The sequence below is a fragment of the Ahaetulla prasina genome, chromosome 1 (genome assembly GCF_028640845.1).
Source record: "Ahaetulla prasina isolate Xishuangbanna chromosome 1, ASM2864084v1, whole genome shotgun sequence".
In the NCBI taxonomy this organism is placed as follows: domain Eukaryota; kingdom Metazoa; phylum Chordata; class Lepidosauria; order Squamata; family Colubridae; genus Ahaetulla; species Ahaetulla prasina.
This window is the reverse complement of record NC_080539.1, coordinates 350,959,618-350,974,694: the sequence shown is the minus strand read 5'-3', so window position 1 is coordinate 350,974,694 and position 15,077 is coordinate 350,959,618. Positions and strand designations below refer to the sequence as shown.

At 40.6% G+C, this 15,077-nt stretch overlaps 1 protein-coding gene across 2 annotated transcripts in view; it reads left to right on the top strand.

The window, feature by feature from the left end:
* Positions 1-15,077, top strand: part of NID2 (nidogen 2) — a 91,271-nt gene that overhangs the window by 63,907 nt on the left and 12,287 nt on the right. Inside the window, exons 10-15 of one of the 2 annotated variants that reach the window (XM_058163061.1) lie at positions 1,193-1,321; positions 5,505-5,648; positions 6,573-6,692; positions 8,204-8,434; positions 12,660-12,881; positions 14,073-14,242. In XM_058163061.1, the coding sequence (XP_058019044.1) occupies positions 1,193-1,321; positions 5,505-5,648; positions 6,573-6,692; positions 8,204-8,434; positions 12,660-12,881; positions 14,073-14,242 (1,016 nt within the window). The remainder of the gene's footprint in view (positions 1-1,192; positions 1,322-5,504; positions 5,649-6,572; positions 6,693-8,203; positions 8,435-12,659; positions 12,882-14,072; positions 14,243-15,077) is intronic. The other variant, XM_058163062.1, reaches the window with a different exon arrangement.

Genomic DNA, 15,077 nt, shown 5'->3' with positions numbered 1-15,077 from the left:
ATTGCTGTTTGTATGCTTTATAACTGGTTTCTCACAAGCAGAATTGATGGAGAAGCTGGCAGTAAAATCACAAGATGCAGTCACATGATGTCTTGCTTAGGAATGGAGTGCTCCATCACTGGAGGTTTTCAAAGAAATATTGGACAACCATCTGTCCAGGATGATACAATTTCTCCTGTGTAAGGACGTCTGCCTTGGGCAGAGTGTTGGACTAGGATAGCGGTCCCCAAATTTTTTGGCTTGGCAGCCTGACAGGAGGGAGATGGAATGGTTTTGTCTGAGTGGCAGGTGTGTGTGAGAACATGCACAGCTCCAGTTGTGCAAGCAGTGGTTCTGTGCACTCGCTGCTTGCACAAGTGGAGCTTCACGCACGAGTGCTCGCCACTCATGCAAGCGGAGCTGCACACCCGCTGCTTGCACAGCTCGGTTCCAAACAGGTCATGGCCCGGGGTTGGGGACCCCTAGATTAGAAGATCTCCAAGGCCTCTTCCAGCCCTATGATTCTTTGATTCTATAAGATAGGATAAACTTACTTCAAACTGGAGTGGCTAAGCTTACCAGAGGTCTGTTTCAGTGGTGGGTTTCAAATTTTTTTACTACCGGTTCTGTGGGTGTGGCTTGGTGGGATGGCATGGCATGGCTTGGTGGGAGTAGCAGGGGAAGGATACTGTAAAATCTCCATTCTCACCTTACTCCAGGGGAAGGTTACTGCAAAATCCCCATTTCCTCCCAATCAGCTGGGACTTGGAAGGTAGAGAATAGATGGGGCCGGAGCCAGTCAGAATTTTTAGTACCAGTTCTCTGAACTACTCAAAATTTCCACTACTGGTTCTTCAGAACTGGTCAGAACCTGCTGAAACCCATCTCTGGTCTGTTTGTTTCCAGACCTGTGCTAAATTAAATGGAAGTTCATTTCTACCCATCTGCTGGTATCCGTTAAAGATGAACTGGTGTTTTCAACACGTTTTAGAGATAATTACACTTTGGAACTTCCCACTTGCAAACATCTGGAATCATTTGGCCCCAGTTGTGTTTTCATAGCTGAAACAAGGTTGAATGTCCTGATTGGAATGAGCTGGATGAGAAGCCAGGGAGTCAACGGTTATAATATAAAATGTGCTGTAGCATACGGAAATATTAATGGAAGCTTTCCTGGTTCAGGTCTGGATGTTGATTTGTTTCCCCTTCTCAGATGTCAATGAATGTACTGAGGGCTTCAGCAGATGCAGCCAGGGTGCTCTGTGCATCAATACACCAGGCACCTATCGATGTGAATGCCCCAGAGGATACCAGCTGGCACCTGACCGGGCTTCCTGCATAGGTATGGAATTGCTTTATTTTGAGTGGGGGCTGCCCTGAATAGAGGGAATACAAACCTGGCAAAAATTGACCAAAACCTGCAGTTTGGGGCTCATCTGAGGAGAGGAGAGCAAACAAAGGAGAGGCCATGAGATAAAATAGCATATTGTACAAAGTCTAATGATTATCAGTATTCTCAATTAATAGAATTATCTCGTAAGATCAGATCCTCTTCATTGAGATCTATTATGTTCTCCCCCTTTAGAAACATACAATATACTCATTTTTCTTTTGGAGTCCTTGGTGCTCTCTGAATTAGGTTGTTTGCTTGCAGATGTTTCATTACCAAACTAGGTAACATCATCAGTGCTAGTGAGTGTGAGGTTTTCTCCTATTTATAAAGTAGCTTGCCCTGAAGGTGTTGGTAGAAGTGTGGGGTTTTTTTCCTCAATTAGGTTGGTAATTCCTGAATTAGGGTATTGTTTTCTATTTGATTGTTAGTCTGGGGTTAATCCCTGCTTATCTGATTGTTGACTGACGGAAAGGATGTGTACTGCCTTTTTGTTTCTTTCTTAACTTTTTTATTGTCTCTTTTGAATGGTGTATAAATATAGTTTATCTCTATGTATCTGTTGATGGCTGATTTGTCTCAATGCCAAGCTTTCAGGAATTTCATAGTGGTTTTGAATTTACCTTGATCTAGGATACTCAGTTTCACAGTAGAAACTGTGGTTGACTTTATCTCTATCTTTCCATGTCTCTCTCTTGTTCATGTCTCTCCAACACATCTCTTTAATCTCACAACACATGGATATCCATTACCATTGATCATGGCTTTAGGCAGATATAACACTTTGTAATAAAATGCAGAAATATTAACCAGTCTCAATCATATGTATGCCGTACCCAGAATTTCCAGTCATATTAGGCATGTTGAGGCCAGTACATCATAAATATTAGACCCAGTTTTATCCCAAGCATATTCCTTGTACTTGGTACAAGACCTAATGTCTCCCTAATCCAGGGACATCCACAGGAGTCTTCAAGCCACCTGTTGTGGAATGTGTTTATCAACCAAAAGGCACATGTGGTATAGAGAATTGCACTCACTTGATGTCAGCAACTTGACCTGAAATACACTAAATGTCCATCTCATTATAGTCTTCTCTGAATCACGAGGCCTCCCTTCCCACAGTTTGGCATTTGGTTTCTGGCTGGAGTTGAAACTGAAAAGTTCTGATGAGAGAAGTTCTGGTTGTTACTTTTATTGTAGGGTCTTTGGTTTTTCATATTTCATTTTTAGAATAGAATAGAATAGAATAGAATAGAATAGAATAGAATAGAATAGAATAGAATAGAATAGAATAGAACAGAATAGAATTTTTTATTGGCCAAGTGTGATTGGACACACAAGAAATTTGTCTTGGCGCATATGCTCTCAGTGTACATAAAAGAAAATATACCTTCATCAAGAATCATAAAGTACAATACTTAATGATAGTCATAGAGTACAAATAAACAATCAGGAAACAATATCAGTATAAATCGTAAGGATATAAGCTACAAAATTACAGTCATAAGTGGAAGGAGATGGGTGATGGGAACGATGAGAAGATTAATAGTAGTGCAGACTTAGTGAATAGTTTGACAGTGTTCAGGGAATTATTTGTTTAGCAGAGTGATGGTGTTCAGGAAAAAACTGTTCTTGTGTGTAGTTGTTCTGGTGTGCAGTGCTCTATAGCATCATTTTGAGGGTAGGAGTTGAAACAGTTTATGTCCAGGATGTGAGGAGTCTGTAAATATTTTTAATTTGTATTGTATTGTTTGCTAATTTGGGCAGCTGGTTAATGTGCTTTGTAGTTGTAGATCTTTTAAATAATAATACAGTCTCTTTTTATTTTCTTGTTAAGAAATGAGAATCTTAGAAAGCAGAAATTCTGTTGGATCTCTACGTTTGCACAATCTTGATAATTAGAATTCTTTGCCTCCATATGACAGATATGACATACGACAGATATGTATATGTGTATGTATATGTATATAAAAGGATGCATGAAATTACTTTAGCAGGTGTAACCAATAACACAATGTTTGGCCTTTCTTTTGTCACAGATTTCTCTGATTTGAATGGGAAATGCATGTTTGTTTTCCAGCCTGTTTTTAATTAACTTTCCATTGACAACTAAGAAGTTGTCAAGAAAAGGGAGGGAGGCTGGAAATTGGGAGAATGGTGGTAGATGGGAAAGAGAAGAAACTTGAGCATCTATTTGGAAAGTCCAGCCTACTGCTTTAACGCCTGAGATTTTTCTTGGTATTGTTCACATGAATTTCAACCATAAGGATTAAAATAGCCCAACTGTGAAATACATTAAATAAAACAAATGCTATATTTGGCAAGGAGAGTCTGTTTTCAGTGCTTTTGTGTTATTCCAGAATGAATCCACTCTCATATGTCATAAACTAAACCTTTAAGTTGCTGGAAAATTCTGCAGATGAATTTTGTCTTGGGAAATCCTACTGTTTATCCTTTATAAATCATGTAACTTATCTAGCTCTAGAGTCAGGTGAGACATAGTACTGTATGAGAAGTTTAGATCTCCTCCCCCTCTTTTCTCATACATTTCTCTACAGTATTATTTCTGATGCTTTCTTTTAAAAAAAAAAATTTATGCGCAGTGAGTGCAAGCTTTCCCGCTCAGCTCTGATTAAAATCAGTGGAAAGCTGTAGAGTTATTTTGATGCAAAGCACCAGGAACAGGCTATAAATCTGAATAAAGGAAGGAGCAACGGAAAGATGTTTAGTACTTTCTTTCCTCTCTTATTTTTAAGAAAAGGCAATATCCTGCCTTTTCTCATCCTGCAAATGTTTCATCTTCAGTGGGCAAAATATTTCCTTAGCCATTGAAGTCATCTGTGTGATCTTGAGCAATCATTCAGTCCAGTCAGACTCTCTATCAGGCTGGCTAAAAAACACTGTGTCACATCCTGCAAAAGCAAGCAGACTCTGTATACTATCCTCCGGGGCAAACTCTAAGAAAAACAAGATATAAACAAAATATTATAATATAAATATTATAATAAATAATAGAGTAGAGTAGAGTAGAGTAGAATAGAATAGAATAGACTAGAATAGAATTTTTTATTGATCAAGTGTGATTGGACACAAAAGGAATTTGTCTTTGGTGCATATGCTCTCAGTGTACATAAAAGAACAAGGTACATTCATCAAGAATCAGAAGGTACAACACGTAATGGTAGTCATAGGGTACAAATAAAGTACAAATACAATAACATAACACAACACAACATTTCCTGCCCTCATACTGGGGTAGTTACTTTAATCTCGAAGTAACAGTAATAGAGTTGGAAGGGCCCTGGAGCATAACTGTAGGATAAAGGATGAAATATTTAGGTTTTGGGAGAAAAGGGGCATTTTAAAATGCACAGGAGGGCTCATTCTTCAAAGAAGCTGTGACTTCCCCCAGGACTGCAGGATTGGATTATGGGGTTCTTGGTGCTCTCTGAGCTTGATTGTTTTCTTGCAGACATTTCATTACCCAAATTAGGTAACGTCATCAGTGATAGACTAGCTTTGATGATGTTACCTAGTTTGGGTAATGAAATATTTACAAGAAAACAACAAAAGCTCAGAGAACACCAAGGACCCCTTGTAGGATAATTTCTTTCAACATTTTCTTTCAACATTTAGATAAATGTTGGATAACTTGTCTGGGTTGATTTGTTCAATGATCCATTGGCTTGTTTTCTTGGCTGCCCATTCTCAGAAGTCTTCTTCAACACCAAAGTCCAAAGGTGTCGATACTTTTCCTATTCTGCTTCTTTAAAGTCCACCCACAACCCATGACACATAGACGATCTTAATGTTATGCTCAGCAAATCCTGCTCATGTGATATCACTGCTTTTCCCATTGCAAACTTTTCCCCTGTAGAACATGCTAAGAGTATCTCCTGACCATGAAGAGGCTGTCCATGGTGACTTAGATGACACACCTGTAATCTAGAAACATAAGAGCCCAAAGAGTCACTGACTCAACCTGATTGCTTGCTCAGGACAGGAATACAAATAATTGTCTCACCTTTGCTGGAAATCCTAAAGGGTTTCCCATCACTTCCCTTGAAGGGAAAATGAACTGCAATGAAGCTATTGACTTCTTCTCCTCCTCTCCCAATTTTAACCTTTTCAGTTATTGGTCCACCACCCAATCCTTGTGAAAAAGGGACTCACAACTGTGATTCAGCTGACCGGGCCCGATGTGTCTATCATGGAGGCGTTTCATTCAGCTGCCTGTGCGTAACTGGTTATGCTGGCAATGGGCACAACTGCACAGGTAATTACAGATAGTAATTGACAGATAGTTGTAATGGCATGTGGGATGAAGAGATGCTACCAAGGGAATAGTCAAATAAGAGACAGCCAGCAGCTGGATAGTGGGAGGGGCAACAGGCTTGGAAAAGACCCTTCCTAATTTCTCACATTGTAAAGGAGTTGGGGGGGGGGAAGAGAATTATCCTTTCAGATTCACCAGATGAATCAGATAGGAATCCAAATCCACATGAGCTAATTCCATCTTTTTGTAAAGCTATGACAGAATATTGCAAGTCTGAAAATCTCCCCCAATCTCCCCCAAACATCAGGCTATCAAAAAAAATATGTTGATGTTAGATCCGAAGTGAAAATGTCTCTGTATCCAAACCAGAGAGATGGACTGGAAAATCCTGAATTAGCTTCTTTGTTTCCTGCCTTTGTTATTTTTATAGATAATTCAAGGCAGCAAACACATACAATACTCGGTTCTCCTCCTATCTTTCTTCAACCACCATCCTATAAGATGAGCTGGGCTGAGAGGGAATGACCAGGCCCAAAGTCACCCTGTCAGTTTTCATGCTTAAAATGGGACTAGAACTCACAATCTCCTGGCTTGTAGCCTGGATGCCTTAACTTCTAAATAAAACTGGCTCTAATTCTGAATTGTAGAAAATTTCAAATGAGTGTGCTTTTTTGCTTAGCACATTCATCTCAATATCCACATTCAACACAAAGATTTGGGCTACCTTATTTGTGAGTATGGAAGAACCATGAAATCCCTGCTTCTAATTTTTTGGGGGGAACAGCCACTGAAAAAAAGCAAACATATACAACTTTGACAAAATTCCCAGAAAATCTTGAGAGCGGAAACCATTCTGGTGTATACCTCAGGTTCAGATTGAATCCAAACTGAATCCAATCTTGATGTTTTCTACCTCTTTGACAGACGTGGATGAATGCCAGGAAGGAAAATGCCACCGAGCTGCCATTTGCCACAATTCACCTGGCTCCTTCTCCTGCAGCTGTCAGGCTGGCTATGTGGGGGATGGTTTCCAGTGCACTCCAGGTATGGGTCCAAAGGTGGGATAATTAGAATAGAATAGAATAGAATTTTTTTATTGGCCAAGTGTGATTGGACACACAAGGAATTTGTCTTGGTGCATATGCTCTCAGTGTACATAAAAGAAAAGAAAAGATACGTTCATCATAATTACAAAACCAAGTGCCCATCCATCTCCATTTTTCAGTGCAAGGTCTTCACCTCCGCAAGTACAGTTATCAAAGTACAGGATGTTGACTTATGATCACAATTGAGCCCAAAATTTCTCTTGCTAAGTGAGACATCTGTTAAGTGAGTTTTGCCCTATTTTACGATCTTTCTTGCCACAGTTGTTAAGCAAATTACCGCAGTTGTTAACTTAGTAAGATGGTTATTAAGTGAATCTGGCTTCTCCATTGACTTTGCTTGTCTCAAGGGTACAAAAAGTGATCACATGACCCCAGGACACTGCAACCATCATAAATATGAGTCAGTTGGCAAGCATCTGAATTTTGATCACATGACCATGGAGATGCTGCAGTGGTTGTAAGCGTGAAAAATGGTCATAGGTCACTTTTTTTCAGTGCCGTTGCAACTTTGAATGGTCAGTAAATGAACTGTTGTAAGTCAAGGACTACCAGTATATGTTTCCTTAGCTGGGGGTGGATTTCCAAGTTGTGCTAATAGTGTGCATTCTCCTCCTATTACATCTATATGCTGCTATCTCCCACTGGGTTTCACAGTAACTTACAATAAGATGATGTAACATCCATGGGCCAAGAATTCCAGCACCCAAAAATATCAGTATTGATACTTCTATATTATATACTGTGTTTCCCTGAAAATAAGACCCTGTCTTTTATTTTTTTGCCATTAAAAAAGGCATGAGGTCTTATTTTCGGGGGGGATGTTGTCCACTGACTCACCTCACTTGTGTGCATCGTCCCCGGCCTCCTTTTCTCTGTCAGAGGCCTTTAGGCACTTCTTTAGTTTCAGATAGTTGCAGCCAGGCCTCGCAGACCTCGGCCCATTTCTTCTGCAACTGGTGAGGCTTTCCTGAAGTCCTCTTTAGCTGATAACAGAGCTCCGATCGATCTAGAGTAGAAGCCTTCAGGAAAGCCTTTCTGGCTGCAGAAGAAATGGGCTGAGGTGTGCTGGTTGCAACTATCTGAAGGTAAGTAGGAAGGCAGCTACACACACCCACACACACACACCCCTTAATTTTTACCTGTGCACCCTGATGTGGGGTGGGGTCTTAATTAGGGCTTACTTTGGAAGGTAGGCCTTATATTGGGTGCACATGTAAAAATCAAGCTAGGACTTACTTTCTGAACAAATCGTATTTTCGGGAAAACACAGTCGTACCAATAATAATTGAAAATCTGCAGAAATTCTGCAACCTGAGTTGATATGTTTGTTGGCCATTCTTCCTGGCTCCATTTCTTGCCCTGGGCTGTTCATCAGGGGAGATACTTTTGAAAGCTCACTCTTGCTGCCGAGACTTCAGCATTACAACCTCATTTCCTTCTAACCCACAGAAAGTGTGACGGGACTGACTCGTTGTCAACATGAGCGACTATATTCCAGCCAAAGAGGTTCTCCTATTCCAGGAGGACCTCATGTGCCTGAATGTGATGAAAAGGGAAACTATCGGCCACTGCAGTGCCACAGCAGCACCGGGCAGTGCTGGTGCGTTGACTCTGATGGCCAGGAGATTCCTGGGACCAGAATCCCTCCAGGTGATGCTCCACCACGTTGCAGGATTCCAGGTTTGTTTCTTAAAAATGCGTATAGCCTTAAGTTGCTAACAACCCTTTCAAAAAATAAAACAACAGAAGTATTTAAAGTACATAACATTACAATACAGTTAAAAAGAGAAAATTTAGTTCATTACTTCTCTGTACCGGTTGGCATTTTTACATGATTTAGACCAGTGGTCTCCAACCTTGTCAACTTTAAGACCTGTGGACTTCAACTCCCAGAATTCCTCAGCCAGCTTTGCTTTGCTGGCTGAGGAATTCTGGGAGTTGAAGTCCACAGGTCTTAAAGTTGACAAGGTTGGAGACCACTGATTCAGACCATGCTGGCTGAGGAATTCTGGTAGTTGAAGTCCAGAAGTTTTAAAGTTGTCAAGGTTGGACACCCCGATTTAGACAAATCTTTGGTGCAGTGAATTGCAAACAGAATCTATGACTTGTCTTCTCTAAAGTCAGAGAAGGAAACATCTTTTTTCTCCATCTGAACTGAGAGAGTTTGCTCACCTTTTCTCAATGTGTTTTTCATGGACTAATAACAAAAGATGAGTTGCCATCATCCTTTGAAAGCTCTTGATTAGTAGTGAGTAGTAAGTAGTTTGAGACCTAAAGCTAATTCTGATGACCAGATTTAGCTCTGGGAAGTCTTGGCTTTCTGGTAAGAAAGAGCTAACAGTCGAGCTTTGCCCTTCCACATTATTCCCAGTTATATTTCACTGAACTGTCCATCTGTTCCCCTTCCTGACTTTCAATATGTATATGAAAGGTACTCCTTTTTTTTTTTAACTTGGCATAGCTTATTTTGCAATTTTTAATATTTTGTTCATTGCCCTGGCTTTGAGAAGGGGTAAGAATTTACACAGAACATTTATCCCTTCTCCAATCAACAGAGATTTTATCTTGTTCTGGCTCTGTTGTTAGCTTCACTTATTTCCACCAATTATAGCTCTTAAACTTTAGTTTTTTATTTTCTGTAAGCGAAAAGTACGATTTTTGAGGAGGCTGCCTTTTAAAGTGTCAATTTGTTGTGTTTTTGCCGAAAGGTAGGCGTTGTGGTAGAACGCAATATTGCAAGCTAACTCTGCCAATGCCAGGAGTTTGATCCTGACTGGCTCAAAGGTTGACTCAGCTTTCCATCCTTCCAAGTCAGTAAAATGAGGACCCAGATGTTGGAGGCAATATGCTGACTCTGTAAACACTTAGAGAGGGCTGTAAAGCACTGTGAAATGGTATATAAGTTTAAGTGCTAATCCTACCATACACTTTATCTGGTGCAATCTAACTCTCTCCATTTTGTGTCCTTTCATATTCTAAAGCAGTGTCTCTCAGCCTTGGCACCTTTGAGATGAGTGGACATCTATTTCCAGAATTCCCAAGCCAACATGTCACCAAGGTTGAGAAATATTGCTTTAAAGCAGTGGTTCTCAACCTGTGGGTCGCGAACCCGTTGGGGGTCGAATGATGATTTGCCAGGGGTCGCCTAAAACCATCGGAAATATGGGAAGCATACTTGCGAGTCGAAGAATGGTTGACTCCACAAGCAATCACTCCCAATCGCTAGCCTAATCTGGCTTCAGGCGCGATAAACTTAATAGGGGAGGAGTCTCCACTTTAAGGCCTCCGTCCTCAAGGCAATCGCAAGCAGTTCAGATCGCTAGCCAATACGGCTTCAGGCGCGATAAATTCAAAAAAACAGTTTGCTGCTTTTTTCCCCCTTCTGCGGCTGCTGAAGCACGCTGAGATCGCTGCCTAAAAAAATAATAATTTTACGGTTGGGGTCACCACATCATGGGGAATTGTATTAAAGGGGTCACAGCACTATAAAGGTTGAGAACCACTGCTTTAAAGGAACTTCATATATCTTGAATCTGGAGGGGGCTGAAAACCATGTTCAGAGAACTCTTCAATTTCCATTACTAATTTTTTATACCTCCAAGAGGAAAATAAGAACTTGGGCCTATGGCATTGTCCTTGGCTCACTTCTCTTTTTGCTGTTTAGGAAAGCCCTATTGTAGCCAGATCAAATTCTACAAGGGAACCCAGCTCTTTTCCCAGATAAGAAGGCAGATGGTGTTGAAATTTATTTATTTGCCAGCCAATAATGTAGGATGCAGCAGGGCTTAATTTAACTTCAATTTACACTGTCTTTAAATGCATATGTATTTAAAGATATGGCTAGCTTTTCTTGGCTTTTGTTTCATCATAAATCATATTATGAGGTTGAAAGGTGGAGAGAACAAATCCGTGGGGGAACCTTTTTTTCTTTTGTGGGCTGATCTGGATTAGATCAGTGGCTTCTTTGAACTCAGTTGCAACTCAGAACCTTGGTTTTTTGTATGCCAACTATTTGTCCTTTGGGACAGCATTTTAGAGGAACTTAAACATCCTTTGTATCTGCCTATTTCTTTAAAGTATGCTTTCCCTCGGAATTGATGATATAATCCAAACATCAGAATGATGAGGAACACATTTTTCTGTAAATAAAATAAATACAACAAAACTCAGCTGCTACATTCGCAAATGTAAATATAAAATATAGGGGAGAACTGTATGTTAATGTGGTCTTCCCCAACTTTACATCCTCCAGTTGTCCTGGATGACTGCTGTGGTTTAGCACATCTGGAAAATAGTAAGTTGGTGAAGACTGCCATTCAGTGCTTTTGCACTGTAAGAAGAAATAAGAATTCTTCAGATTAACTTTCAAAATCCAGATTGAAAAATGTTTGAACTTTTAAGCATTTGGCAAGATCCTCCAAGACTTGGCTCTCAGCTCCCCTTATTGTGTTGTTGTGAAGGCCCTGAAAGCATGTCAGAGACTACTGGTGACCCTTTCTTTGAATGACTCCATTCGGGGATAAGACTTCTTATGGCAGTGGGAAACATTGATTGCAAACAAAGCTTTTGTAAGTCTATATGTCTCAGCCCATGGTGAATTAACCAATGCTCACCTCCCTCTCACAGTGCCTAGAAGTTGTTAAGGATTGGATAGGAGGCAACAGGCTGAAATGGTATGTCTAGTTTAATGAAAAGGAGGACTAGGGGGGATATGATAGCAGTGTTCCAATATCTCAGAGGCTGCCACAAAGAAGAGGGAGTCAAACTATTCTTCAAAGCACCTGAGGGTAGAACAAGAAGCAATGGGTAGAAACTAATCAAGGAGAGAAGCAACTTAGAACTAAGGAGAAATTTCCTGACAGTTAGAACAATCAATAAGTGGAACAACTTGTGAATGCTCCAACACAGGAAATTTTTAAGAAAATGTTAGATAGCCATTTGTCTGAAATGGTAAAGAGTTTCCTGCCTGGGCAGGAGGTTGGGCTAGAAGACCTCCAAGGTCCCTTCCAACTCTGTTATTATGTTATGAAACTGAAACTGACAAAATGAAATGACTCAGGTTCAGTTTGGGATTCTTTGGTCCATAGACAATTGCCATCTGTGGCCTTGGATGGGATTGCACTGTCTCAGAAAGACCTGGTGTGTAACCCGGGGGTTCTCGTGGACTCCTGTTCAAGAAAGAGGTGGCATTCATGGTCAGGAGAACCTTTGCGCAACTGCAAGTTGTGCATTGATTATGTTCTTTCCTGGACTTACTCATGGTCACCCATGCCCTGGTCCCCTCACCTCTTGACTATTGCAATGTGCCCTATATGGTGCTGCCCTTGGAAAATATCCAGGTGCTACAAGTGGTTCAAAATGCAGTGACCTGTGTGGTTTTGTGCAAGTCTAGATTTGCATACCTTGTCCCCTCTCTTGCTGGAGCTGCATTGATTGTCGTTTTGCTTCCTGGTTTAGCCCTACATGATTTCGGGCCAGGTTATTTTAAAGACCTTCTTATTCCAGTTACATTTACACAACCTACCAAAGTGGGGAGGCCTTGGTATGTTAAGGAGGTCTATCTAATGGAATGATGAAGAAGGGCCTTCTCTGTGGTGGCTCCCTCACTGTGGAATATAATCTCTGCAGAGATAAGATTGGCCCCCACCTTGATACATTTTTGAAGATATGGTTTTGCCAGGACGTCTGGGAACCCCAAGGTGATATGGAATACATTAAGTAGTTTGTTAGATTGTCCCTGCCAGGGAATTGAGGGTTTAGTGGGTTTTGTGTTTGGGGTTTTATTTCTGAAAGCCGCTGGGAGTGAGTTGGGGGGGAGGGATATGCAAATAAATAGCTTTTAGAGTTCAGACTCCACATAGTTCATATGAACATAGTTCAGTCCTATCATTCTTCCTATCTTTAGAGCCAACTCAGAGGCCACAAACGATGTGTGAACGCTGGAGACAGAGCCTGCTGGAACATTATGGAGGCAGACCACAGGGTGACCAGTATGTGCCCCAATGCGACTCTCTGGGCAACTTTAACCCACTACAGTGTCATGGAAATAGCGGCTACTGCTGGTGTGTGGATGAACATGGCCGGGAAATTCAAGGCACTCGATCGGAGCCTGGGGTACCCCCTGCATGTAAGAGGATGGCAGTGGGGCAATGAGGAGCTGGGAATCTTCAGCTGAGCTGGGAATATTTTAAAATCTTTTTTGAGCTTGGGGGCACCAGGGGATTTGTCGGATAACATTGTGACATTACCGGGGATGGATAAAAAGCTGAATCAAATATATGTTAATTAATCATCTCAGGTTGTTTGTTAATTGAATTATTTGGTATTTAAATCAGCATTAAGACAAGAACAATTGTTCTTAAATGAAAAGTGTATTTTATCTTTACATCTTGGAATGTAAATCTTCTATTCCTTGTGAGGGGAGTCAGCAAATATGTTTTGAGATGAATAGATTTAGAAGCACCAGTAGATCTGTGTTACGCTGTTAGAAATACGTATATATGTGTGTGTGTGTAAAATCCAATTCCAAACTGGTGCTCCCTTTTAATTAATTAAAGGAATCTTAAAGAAAGAAAACTTAATGGGTTTTTGTGAAACATTTAGTGTAGTTCATGTAACAGTTAAGAATGTTTACACAGCTTTTGTGCAGTAATACTTGAAGCAGTTTTCAAATTTAAAAATTCCTACATAGTCTTATTAAAAAGCAACTCAAGTACAGACATAATCCTTCAGTTTAGCAGAAACCTGGCCTAAAGAATTGTCCTTGTTTAGTGACCACAATGGGGCCTGGCAACTCAGTCATTAAATGAAGTGGTCATTAAGTAAAACTACAACTCTGCTTAACCCTACAAAGATTGTAAATGTAAGAATTGGTTGTAAGTTACCTTTTTCATCACTGTTGTAACGGTGAACAAGGCAGTTGCTAAACAAACACTACCTGTACATTTCATGAGTAAATGTATAAACTCAACAAAGGATAAAATCAGGGGATCCCACAAAGGCAGTGGGCTGGGAAAACATACTCTTAAATGCATCCAAGGGGAAGTGCTGTTGAAATAAATTTCCTAGCTTAGAAGGCTTCACATGCTGGAGAAAACGCCATTCATGTCTCTGTAACCATCCTTCGAAAGGAGGTGTGAAATAAGGCCTTATACACTGTAAGCCGCCCTGAGTGGGGTATAAATGTAAACAAAAACAAAAAAAAAAAAAAAAGGCAGCTGTTTCATGTTGTGATCAAGACTGCCAGGCAGACCGATATGGATGGAAGAATAAGATCTTTCATTCTTGTGAACCAGTGATGTCTCACTTTTGCCCACAGGCCTTCCTAGCGTCCCTCCTCCAACCATACGCCCAACTCCACGTCCTGAGATAATTCTGCCTGGATCTGGGACATTTTTGCTGTATGCTCAGGGCCAGCAAATCGGTTCCTTGCCACTGAACGGAACAAGGTTTAAGAAGGAGGCAGCGAAGACGGTTCTCTCACTTCACGTAATGTATTTCCATGCCAGGTGGGGCAGGTTTTGGGAGGAGGCTGGATTTTAGTCAAGGAGATTGATGGAATTATGATCCCTTAATGAATCAGGGGCTACAAGAGAAATTTGTCCTCCAACTTCCTTTTTTGTGGCTCTTGGATCTCCTTCCAACTTCAGTTGCTAAAAATGGGCATCAGGCTGTTTCCTGCTGTTTTGAAATGGGAAATAGTGGCCAAATCTATAGCGGTGGGGAAAGAAATGAAAACAAATCATCTCCTTTTCTCCAAATCCAGATGCCCACAGCTCAAAATGCAGCCCATCTATATGACACTTAACATTGTCATACAATTGGATAGCATTGGAAGGTACTCGCCTGCTAGAGCTACCCTCTGCTCCACAAAAAAATATAAAAAAATAAAAAATCAAATTACAGATAGTCCTTGACTTACAACCATAATTAAGCCTGGAATTATGGTCATAAATTGTTGCAGTTGTAAATCAAGACATCATGTGATCAGACTGGAAGTTATGACCATTTTTATGACAGTTGCTAAGTGAATATAGTGGTCATTAAGCAAATCTGTTTTTCCCAGTGGTTTTTTGCTGGAAACCAGAAATAAATGCTTAAAACCAGTGAAAGAGTCACAAATTGTGGTCACGTGACCATGGGGCCTTGCAAACAGCTGTATAGGGTTAGCCCTTTGTCAAGTGCCCAAAATGACACTTCAGCTGCGTTGACAATTTAAACAAAGCTGAAATCCACTGTGTCCAAAATAGTCTTCAACTACATTGCTCATTAAGGTCTATAAAAATCATAAAAGAAGACAGCAAATAATATAATAATCCAAAAT